This window comes from Hyperoodon ampullatus (assembly GCF_949752795.1).
Source record: "Hyperoodon ampullatus genome assembly, chromosome: 19".
In the NCBI taxonomy this organism is placed as follows: Eukaryota; Metazoa; Chordata; class Mammalia; order Artiodactyla; family Ziphiidae; genus Hyperoodon; species Hyperoodon ampullatus.
The window spans coordinates 37,863,017-37,874,730 of NC_136932.1; the positions used below are offsets into that span (position 1 = coordinate 37,863,017).

The window sequence follows — 11,714 nt, forward strand, 5'->3', positions numbered from 1 at the left end:
AATCCCCCAAAGAGACAGACTTCTAGAGCCTCCTTCTAGGCTGAGTTGGGAGGATTCATTGATTATCAGTTGATATAGTGACCTTTCTGTTTCTCTCAGTGTTACTTTCTACCTTTCAAGGTTCTCACCCAACAAATTTACTTTGAACTCTGAAAAACTCACCCCTTCAAATAACCTAGAAGCCCGCCATACCTACAAGGAAATCTTCCTTCTGGATTGTCTTTATATGCACAAACGCACTGCAATGTGATTAACCTTACCTCTAGCTAATACAATGACCCTGATGGCAGAAGACTCAGGATCTCCAGGAATGACCCCGCCAGAGGCAAAGGGAGAGCACACTTCTCCATCCCTTGGCACTACTTCTGAACTACTGGTACACCCGTCCCCTTGATGACATCTTCCCTTGTTCTCTGAATGCCAGTGGATGCAGCAGATAGAAACATCCATCGCAAAGGAGGCTTGGGGCAGGCGCTTAAATGTTGGAAAAGGCTCAGACAAGAGGCATTTCACTTATCCATCCCATGACCACAGTCCCTTCTCTCTGTCAGAGAGTAGAACTGGCACAAAATAATATAGTCAGGGCTGAACACACACCCAGCCAAGGTCTCCCAGGAGCTGGGGATGGGAAGGAAGTATTATCTCTACAGGCAAGGAACTGACAAGTGGAATGGGTCTCTGCCTTCTGACTTAGGGGAAATTCACATAAATTATATAACGTTCCAAAGGCAAATGAAAATCTAATTCTGAGTTTATAATAGAGCTACATTTTTGGAATAAGACCACAGAAATGCGATCCTGAACTCCTCACGTGCTGTACACATCAAACCTCAAGACAGCAGACAGCGTGGAGGCAAACAGCCCTGTGTCCAAGGACTGTTGCAGGCAGCTCAATGATTTCAGGCATCGTTCGGAACCATCCCTCGGAGATGGTTAAAATAGGACATGGATTTTATGTGATCAGCCCCCGAAACAAGTGCCACTGATACCCCCTGCTCTCTGTGTATGCAACAGCGTCACTGAATGAGCCAAGATGTACCCCGTCTACATTCAGTTTTGTTTGTGTAAAAACTGCCCTTTGGTGGCAGTGACATCGGGTTTCGAAAGGTTTCCTTCATGGAAATCTGATTCACTGACATAAGGCACATGTAAAGCACCTAGTACGATGCCTGGCACTTAGTAGGGGTTTGTGGTCTGCCTTCAGGATGCAACCCAACACCCCCCCGGACAGGCATTCTAACTCCTGGGCCACCCAAACCAACGCCACATCTTCCGAGGCTTCGGAGACCACAAGGGCTGATGTGTGTCTTTCCAGATGACAGGCAAAATGCTGTAGGCCACTCTGCAAGTATTAGGCTTAAAACCTGAGCATTTCAAAAGCTCTCCGAGACCTCCAGTCTTCCTCTAATGAAAGGCACTGCAGAAACCCAAGGTATGATTATCACTTCTGAAAGGAAGAAAAAAAAAATACTGGCTCACAAAAATACCCGTACTAGAGCATCGACAGATAAGACCGTTTTATAATCCAGTTCCCTAGAGAGCCATTTATTTTGGTGAGGCCAGTGTGCATAGCAGACGCTGTGGAAGCCATCAAGATAACACGAATAACAACCCAGTGGACTTTTGAAGTGTAAACATAAAAGTCTATTAAGAATACAATGTTGGTTTAATCCCAAGACAAAAAATTTACTTAATGAAAAGCACAACTCATCTCAAGAAGGAAATATCGATACCAGCTGTGAGCAGAAAATGAGGGGATTCCTTCCAGGGAACATCTGAATTTCAACCCACTGCCTTTCCAATGTTTACTCTGGCCATGAAGTCTCAAATACTTTTCCGAGGATCTCATTTTTCTACAGGAGAAGGAAGTCAGGGAGAAGTCTGGGCAGGGCCAAAGGAGACCTTGGCAAAGCCTTGGAAAGGCACAGACGCACCCCAGAAGGTGCACCTTGACACGGCTCTGTCTGGCTTCTCGGGGTAGAGCGGGGAGCAGCCTCCGGGCCCACCAGGTGCTAATGAGGACCCCAGCAGAGACCCTCACTCCAGCTGCCATGGGGCCAACAGCGATAAATGACAGTCCTGTGCCGCTGACACACATGCCCGGCACCTACCAGCACCACGCCGGCAACCAGGATACGCCACTAAACCCCCCTCTTTAACAACAACACTCCCTAGCCACTTCCTAGACTTTTTTCAGTGTGTTCCAGAGAAACAACGGGATACTGAACACTAGGGACAAAGGAGAAGGGCTTCTTAGAAAGGATTTTCTGATTACGAGCTCTGTTCCACCACCTTTGAGAGGGATCATGGGCCCTGAAATCAAGAAAGACTTGGCCAGGACTTCCCTGGAGGTCCAGTGGTTTAGACTCCGCGCTTCCCGTGCAGGTTCGATCCCTGGTTCGGAACTAAGATCCCACATGCTGCTCGGCGCGGCCAAAAAGTAAAAAAAAGAAAAGAAAGGAAGGGTGCGGCCAAAAAGTAAAAAAAAAGAAAAGAAAAGAAACAAAGACTTGGCCATCAGCAACACCTGTGCACGCTGAGAACCCACACAAAGGTGCTTAAACCCTCTTCACTTACATTCCTAAAAACTCCCAGCTCCCACTAGGCCTGATGGCTACAATCAAGGACGACTTCTTATATACAATTTCATATTTAAGTATGTATGAACATAATAAATATGAGTATGATATATGATATCATATGGCATAACGTCATGCAATACAACACACCTCCAATTCTAGCAAGAGGTATCAAGCTTGCTAAATAATAGGCTGTTCTGACTATTCTCCTCGAATTCTCCTCTACCGGAAGACCTCACTTTACTGCACTTTGCTTTACTGAACTTCGCAGATATTGTGTTTCTTACAACTTGAAGGTGTGAGGCAACCCAGCCTCGAGCAGGTCTATTGGTGCTGTTTTTGCAACAGCATTTGCTCACTTCATACCTCTGTGTCACATTTTGGTAATTCTTTGCAATATTTCAAACTTTTTCCTTATTATTATGTGTGCTATGGTGATCTGTCATCGGTGATCTCTCATGTTACTTCTATGACTCTCAGAAGGCTCAGACGATGGTTAGCATTTGTTAGCAATGAAGTATTTTTTAATTAAGGTATGTACATTTTTTTAGACATAATGCTATTGCACACTTGACAGACTACAGTATGGTTTGAACAACTTTTATAGGCACTGGGAAACCGAGAAATTCGTGTGACTTGCCTTATTGCCGTGGTCTGGAACTGAACCCACAATATCTCTTAGGTCGGCCTGTACATGTAACTGCCGTTCATTTATCCATCCATCCGTTCTATGGGGAGGCAGCACAGAGGATGCAATAAAACCAGGCATAAAGCATCTGACTGGAGTCTTAGCTCCACCACCTACTAGCTATATGGCTTTGGGTAAACCATTTAATATCTCTCGGTTATGGTTTCCTCCTCTGTAAAATAAGGACAATAATAGGGCCTATGATTAGCATAGTCACAGTGATTAAATGACTAAATTAATCTGAGTGTTTGGCAAAAAATAAGCCCTCAAGGGTTAATCATAACTAACATTATTATTACATTATGTAATTATTATGACAATAATTACAATAATTACTAGGAGTATAAAAGCATTCACTTATCTATCCCTATGTACCAGACTGAGCAGCAAATCATTTTAGCCTTCTGATTTTGCAAGAGTCTTTATCGGGGCATTAGATTTCTCAGGGCAACGCCTCCCATATAACCTCCCTCTCCTGCCGGGGAAGGTGATGGTAGGCCCAAGCACCAGAGCCATTTACAGCCTGAGGAACCCCTTCCCAAAGCCATGTTTAAACAATTACGAGCATTATGTTGCAGGTACCCATGACCATAGGAGGCCAGCCCAGCACGGTGCTCATCTTGCAGAGACGTCTTTTGTGTGGGTTTTGGGTTTCAGCTGGGCAACGCAAAGCCATAGAGTGAGTCGCAAAACGAGTTTTCATAAGCTCACCCTGTCACAAACCAGGCAGGGGTTCATGCTGACATCCCCACAGTAAGATTAAACAGCATGCTTCATCAGGCACTAAATACTAACACAGCTCCGACGTCAGGGGGACACTGATTAAAACTGATGTCAATAATTTATGAAACACAATATGGTCTTCAGATGCTCTTTAAAAAAAAAAAGGAAGAGGGGTAAAAGGGCCTAGCAACCCAGGTGGTTTAAAACTGTTCATGCATTTTCTCTTGAACGTACACTCCCCACCACCATGCATGGATGCTTCTTTACACAATGAATATAAATGCACATGTGTATAAGAGCATGTGAACACTGCTGATACATATGGGCGGAAGAAAGTATTTAGTTATTCCACGGAGAGCTGTCGAGGCCGTAACGTTATACATAGTCTTCTCTTTCATATTGTTTTGGGTTTTTTCTTCTCCGGAAGAAGTCCAAAATTGCATTTAAAATAAAATTGGACCTTACAAAAGTTCATGTTTATTCCATAGAGAACTTAACCTTGAAACAACCCCAAAAAGAAAGCTGGACCAAAGAAAACCGATAGGATGTATGCATTTCTTAGTAAACCGAAAGCACCTCAGCCCTGTGTAGAACCATTTAGTCAAATAATAATATCGATTTTTTCCCAAGTTTTAGGACTGGGGGAGGGAGCGGGGATGAGAGGGTTAACCTAGGGAACGATGCCACTTTATTATGTCATGTCTCATTATTTTAGAAAGGCAAAGACAGTGATAATGCTTCATTTTTAATCAAAACTCATTTTGAGAATTAAAAATATACTTTGCCTTAGTTGTAAATAATCTGGGTAGCTTGACTTAATATGTCAACAGTGTGAAATTCACAAGATGGGATTATGTTGGGGAAAAAAATCTGAGCCGCTGAGAGTACAAAAGTTAGTGTTTGAAGGATTCATTAATGCTTTTTCCTAGCACAGTGCCCTGTAGTGTCTCAGAACACCTGTCAAATACTAATTCATTCACATATCTCCACTTCAGGGCCTTTTCATAAAAAGCTCGACCTTTAATTGTAAATCACTTCTAAATTGTCTTTGCTGGCTTTCTCTTTTGCGGAATGATGGAAAAATCACTAAGACTTCAATTAAGACTTTATGGGAACTTCAACCTGACATTCCCGAGGCTATATCTACAAGGTATCAGAACATCTATTCAAAAAGGAAACTATAAATAACTTTAACATCGTTGAATTGGCTTGGCTTTTATGAGATGACTGAATAATTGGCAAGATTTAAAGATACTTTAACTACTGAGAATTAAAATAACTTCAGTAAAAACCAGAAAATATTGCTAGCCGATTATTTGTCATGTAGATTATGTACTTATTAGGCCTAATTAAACTTTTTGAACAAAAAGGCTTACTAATTACGTTAGTTAATATGTTGATTGCTCAATTTGGTTTTAAAAAAAAAAAACCCCGGCCAATCCAATTTGTGCACAGAGTTAGTGCTTTGGTCAAAAGACAAAATCCTCGACTATAGAAATTATTTCAAGTACATGGCCATTGTTATAACAACTGCGGGTTACATAAACTGACAGGGAGAGATGGGGGTGGGTGGTATCTGAACAATACCACCCCTGCTAAGAGGAATCTTCAAGCCAGTAAAATGCTACCTTCATAGCCAGTTTATCTGCCTCAATGTATTCACTTGTGTTTTTTCCAATCAGATCCTGCTGGTGACAATGAGAAGTTATCTTTCATATGCACATACATACTAAAACTGATAGCAAAACCCTGGGAGGCCTTTTAAATGTCAATAAAAGGTTTTTACGCACAAAAGGAAGAAAAGAAAAGAGGAAAGGGGAGAAGAAATGGGAAAAACCAACAGTTCTGAAGGAATGGAGCAGATCAAAGGAGTTTTAATTCTCCAAGACGACTAAGCCGGGGTGTAACCACTATCTCGCCACCGAATCCTGAAAAGTCTCTTCCAACAGGCAACCAGTTCCGTCCCTTAAAGGAGGGGGAAGGCCAGTTAGGTCTGCAAAAGCGTACACTTGGAGTGCAAAGATGGAGGCCCTGCCACGCAACAGGAGAACAGCCCTCTTCAGACCAGGACGCCTGCCTGGGCCTCAGTGCCGACCGGGCTTCTCCAAAACATGTTTTCCATTCCAAAAGTCTACATCCACAGTCATGAGGCACAAACTATTCGACAACAACATGACACAATTAATCAGAACCAGACCTCAAAACGTGTGTTTGTGGGGACCAGCAAACTTTGTAATGTGCCTCAGAGGCCGAAGCAACTGAAGAGACTCACACCGGCTGTGTGGAGCTGGGGGGAGGGGGAGGAAACATCTATATTCCACGAAAGATGAACACCCAACAGGGCATTTACATCTCATACTGGAAAAGCAGAGTATGGTCTTACTACCTTTCCCCTCCTTTTTTTTTTTTTTTTTTTGTCCTCCTGGGGAGAAACTGATGCCTCAGAGTTTCTACAGCAGCAAAGTCGTATGATTCAAAAACAGAACGGATCCTTTTTTTTTTTTTTTTTTTTTAAAGCCTCATTTCCGACCCAACAGTATCCACCAGTGCTGGTTTTGTCAGATTTCTCTTTCAGGAACTGAAACCCCATGAAATCGAGAATCTGGACCCTTAGTTAATTCGGAACTGTTTAATTTCACCGAACCCTGACTATAACAACAACAAAAAAAATCTGGTATACTTCTTTTTTGGAGCGGAATTGAATTAGCTTAAAATAATTAGTGAACTCTCTTTTGTAATCTGTAGATAGTAATTAATTTAAATCACATCATTCTTTTGCTAACACAAACACGCTGTCCAAAAGAAAAAAATGTATCTATTTTCAAACCATAAAAGATAAATGGAGGACGCAGGAGTGATAGTCGTCGTGTACCGAATTGGCCCCAAACTGCAAATCCCTTTGCCATCTCCCAAGGGATTTGTGGTCGTGGAGCTGGAACTTCCCGGGAACCGGGCCGGGGTCGCCAACAGCGCGCGCAGCTGCAGCCCTAGGGGAGGGGGGGTGGGGCGGAGGTGGACGCCAGGGTCCCGCCAAACTGAGGGGAAGGCAAAGAGTGTGTGCCTTTGGATCTGGGGTTGGAGGACCGGTCGGCAAATTTTCGGCAAAGCCCTCTCCTCGCATCTTGGCTTCGCACAGCACAGTGAACGCAAACCCGAGCGCCCACGGCCGGCGCCACGAGCGCGAGCGGACGAGCTCTCTGCGCTCCGCGGTGCAGGATTTCCAGGTACGCGCCTCCCACCATCCCCACCACATCCACGAAGCGGGCGATCCTCGGGAACCTTCGGTTGCGAGGCCCGGGAGCAGCCGCCCGGGTCCCCGCCCGCCGCCCGCGTCCCCGCGGCGCCCCACTCACCCACGCACTCGTTGGCCTCGCGGGCTGTGGCGCGCTGCCAGGGCCGGTCGTAGTGGAAGGGCTTGCAGCGGTCGCACTCCGGGCCGGCCGTGTTGTGCCTGCAGTCGCACACCAAGCTGTCGTCGCGGTCGCGCACGCAGCGGGCCGCGTGGCCATTGCACTTGCAGCGGCCGCCCACCTGCAGGTCGGACACGGCGTAGAAGTACGAGTCGCGCGCCAGCTCTGAGTCGTCCTCGTTCTCGTCGCCGAACGTGTGCAGGCGGCTGAAGGCCACGCGGATGTCGGTGGCCGTGACCCAGTCTTGCAGCACGGGCGAGTTGTCGAAGTCGTGCGCCGAGGGCCGCCCGTCCAGCGTGCTGAAGGCGATGAGGCCGCCCGAGAGCGGGCGCATGTCGGTGTGCGAGTCGGTGCACACGGCCTCCTGCTCGTTCTGCTTGGTGATGGGCGCACGGTGCGGCCGGTTGTACATCTTGCGGCACTGAGTGGAGTAGAACTGGAAGGGCACCCACGTGCGCCCGTAGTCCATGGACTTGTAGATGGCCATGGACTCGGGCCGTGGCGAGCAGAACTGCAGGCTCACATAGGTCACCTCGAACTTCTTGCCGAGAGACAGCGTGAGCGTGACGTTGTGCGGGAACTGCAGGTAGTTCTCGGACTGCCAGCACGTCAGGTTGTGCGGGTTGTTCAGATCCGTGAGGAAGGCGGGCGGGTGCGCCTTCTTGGGGTCCGACGCGTTGCAGAGGTGGCAGGAGCGCAGCCGCTCCTCGCCGCGCTCGCTCACCACGCAGTAGCGCCCGGCGGGCCGGCCGCAGGTGCTGGACACGCGCACGTCTTTGCCGAAGGCCGCGTTGACAAAGTCCGGGATGCAGCGGCGCGGGTGGCCGTTCTCGTCCGAGCAGGGGTCGGGCTGCGCCGCCTGGCCGGCGAACATGCTGAGCCCGGGCCCGCCGCGCACCGCGCCCACCAGGCACGCCACCGCCGCCAGCGCCGCCAGCGCCTCCCACACTGCGCGCATCATGCTGCGTCCAGCCTGCCCCGGCCCCGCCGCGCCGAGGAGTCGGTCCGCCCGCCGCAGAAGGCGCCTGCGGAGAGAGGGGAGCCGCGCTCAGCCAGGCCGCCCCGCGCCCTCCACCCCCCGGCGGGGCGGCGAGCGGGGACGCGGGCGAATGCCCGGCTTCCCCCGCACCAAGCCCGCGGCCGAACGAACTCCCGCCTCGCTCCCCCGCGTCCCGGGGGGGCAGGCGAATCCGGGGGCCCCAAGCCCGCACCACCCGCGCCTCTCTTTCCCGGCCGGCGGCGAGCCGGGGCCGCGGGCCATCGCTCGGCTTCCCCGCCGCCGCCTCCACGTCGCCCGAGGGTCCGGCCCGCGTCCGTCCGCGGCCGGCCGGCCAGCACCCCAAACTCGGATGCAGGACAGCTCGTGGGCCCCCCCGAGCCCGCACGGCCCGCGCCCCCTCCTCCCGCAGCCCAGGGTCCCGTTCAGCTGGCCCAGATCGCACCCCCGCCGGCGAGTCCACGTTCGGGACTTTACCTCAGGAGAGGGCAAAAGAGAAAGAAAAGTTTGCCCGGCCCCGGCCGGGGAGCCCGCGCGCCGGACGGCGGAGAGCCTCTCGCTGGCTGCTAGCAGGAGCGCCCTGCCTCAGCGCGGGCTTGCCAGCTCCATGCCCGGCGCGGCCGCCGCTGCCCCAGCCCCGGTCCGGCCGCCGCCGCCGCCTCTCCCGCCCGAGTGACGACGCGGCCGCCCGGCTCCCGGCGCTCCCGCCGCGGTGCGAGTGCCGCCCAGCCCGCGCCCGGGGCGCACACACACTCCCGCTGGCTGGCGCGCACTCACACACGCACGCACGCCCCCGAAGGCTCCGCCGCCGCCGCCGCCGCCACTCGCGCAGGGAGTGGGGGGCGGAGGGGAGCGCGGGGGCGGGGGGCGGGGCCGCCGGGCGGGGCGCCGGCCAATAACGTCGGCGAGCAGCCGCCCGCTCGCTAGCAAAGTTTTAACCCCGGGAAAGAAGAAAGTTAAAGGGAAGCGGCCCGGGACCCGGAGAGAGCGAGGACACGAGCGGGTGGGAACCGGGGCGCCCGAGAAGGAGAAGCGGAGACAAAGGGAAAGCAAGGAGAGCGCCCGGGGAAACCCCGGAGAGGGGGCTGGGCCCGGCGCGCACCCCGCGGAGGGAGGAGGGGCCGGCCGCGGTCTGTCCGCGTAGCCCCGGCCCCGCGCTGCGCGGCGAGCCCCGCAGGTTTCCGCCGGCCCCACGCCCGGGGGAGCGCGCAGGCCGGGGGGAGGGGGCGATTTACTCCCTCTTGGTCCCAGGCAAACACATCTGTGTTTGTTTTCTTTGCTGCGCCGGGGTCGGGCCTTCCTCTAACCCGGACTGATGGCCCCGGTGGCACCGCGCACAGGGCCGTGCCCCGTGGGCAGACAGCCCGGGATCGTAAGGAAGAGCCGAGGAAGATGGAGCCTCCGCTGGCTCACCCCTCCCGCCCGAAGCCCCTGGGGTCCGGAGAGAAAGAGCTGCTCCCCCGCCCCCCTCCACCCCCACAGTTGTCACCGTGCGGTGGGCCTATCTGTCGGGAAAGCGGCCCTTTTCCTGCCCGGGGAGCTGTGGTGGGCTGGAGGGTGAAGAGGGAAAAAAGCGGGACAGCACCTGGGCACTGGCCAACGCCCCTCCCACACGGCTCTGTCAGGCTCAGGCTGGGGGCAGCCTAGCCCTCCCCAGATCCAGAGGCAGCCCTGTAGGTACTTACTGGCTCAGTGTTTAAGGGTGCTGTGGCCCATACTATCTTGTGGGAGACCACAACAGCTTTGCAGAGTAGGTATTAAGCTTCATTTTGCAGATGAGGAAACTGAGGTCTCAGGAGGTGAAACTTGCCTAAGATCTGCCAGCTAGTAAACATCAAATTCAGGCATAGAAACTTGGCTCCTTCCTCTCCACATTTGTCAAATGGATAATCCCACCCAATTCGAGTCTCATGGGGCATCCTCGGGGCCACCCAGCTTCTCCTTGCCTCCTTCTCTGCCACCTTAACGAAAGGGGGGAGGACAGTAATAGCATCCTTTGACCATCTTGCAGCAGCAGCCAAAGCACTTTGGGGAAAGAATACACAGGGCTGAGAGTTTGGAACTGAATTGCGGTTGTTACTTTTAGATGAGTGAGCTAGTAATAGACCTGGCTTGAAAGCCCAGGGTCCTGGTTCTGGCCCAACAGCTGACTTGCTGCACTCACTCCATTGAGTGCCTCATTTTGTCTTACTGGTATTCTCATAAACTCTGGGAATCTAAGAAGGGGCCTCAGGGCTAGTCTGGCCCAGCTCAGTCTCTTTGGACCTCGGCCTTCCCCAGCCTCCCTGAGAGACAGCCACCCAAGTTCACTGCACCCTTGGGCTGCGGTGAACTTCCAGGGATGGGAGTTCACCGCAGCTCAAAGAAAGAAATCCACTCCATTGCAGGACAGCCTGGACTCATCCCCTACCCTGGGGTAACATTTTAACTTTGCCTTCTTGTGCCATGTACCATTCTCTACACTGTTTATTTATGCCTTGCCTTGTGGCAGAGGGGGATTTCAGGTGACTTACAAGGCACTTAAAACAAGGCAAAATAACATAAATTAGAAAGTGAGGTGGAAGGAGATAAATGTTTTTGTTTTTTTTTTTAATGTTTAACCCTGTGGACTGTGAAATCCCAATGGCATACTGAAAGGCAACACAGCAGTTAAGGAGCACAGGCTTTGGAGCCAGAGTGTGACCTTGGCAAGTTTTGCATCTTTCTGTGCCTTGGTTTCCTCATTTGTAAAAGGGTGACAACAATCTCTATCTCACTGGGTTGTGAGCATCAATGAGTTAACACATATGAATATTATAGCTTAGAATATGTGTACATAAATATTGTACTTAGATCATCTACATGGGTGTACTGTCATATAAATTTATATGTGAATGTACATAAAGCCAGGCACACAGTAAGGGGATGTAGAAATGTTAATTGGTAGTATTAAATTGCTAGCTTTTCATAGAAATTTCAAGTTATTTAAAGAAGAACATTTAATCACATGGAAAGACGTTTGTGACATATTATAAAATGAAAAAAGGAAATTACAAAACACTATGCCCCCCAAAAAACACTAGGCACAGTATACTCTCATTTTTATTTTTTTTTAAATAAGCATAAAAAGACAACATTGCTAATTGTGGGTATCTCTGGATAGTGAGATTACTGGTGATTTTTGTTTATTTTTGCTTGTCTGTTCTTGATTGTGTACAGTAAAATAAGGAGAGCTAAGAGAAGAAAATCCAAGAGGGAAGGCAAAGTAGAGATGGGAATAAAGGTAAAACAGTCCCTGGGATGCCCTATTCATCTTCTGGGAGTGGGCCACAAATTTG

General features: G+C 50.6%; 1 protein-coding gene across 1 annotated transcript in view; it reads right to left on the bottom strand.

The window, feature by feature from the left end:
- Positions 1-8,418, bottom strand: part of NTN1 (netrin 1) — a gene marked incomplete at its 3' end in the record, with an annotated part of 189,768 nt that extends 181,350 nt beyond the window's left edge. Inside the window, exon 1 of the mRNA XM_079724970.1 lies at positions 7,344-8,418. Within this exon, the coding sequence (XP_079581096.1) occupies positions 7,344-8,361 (1,018 nt within the window). The 5' untranslated portion in view covers positions 8,362-8,418. The remainder of the gene's footprint in view (positions 1-7,343) is intronic.
- Positions 8,419-11,714: the final 3,296 nt, after the last annotated feature.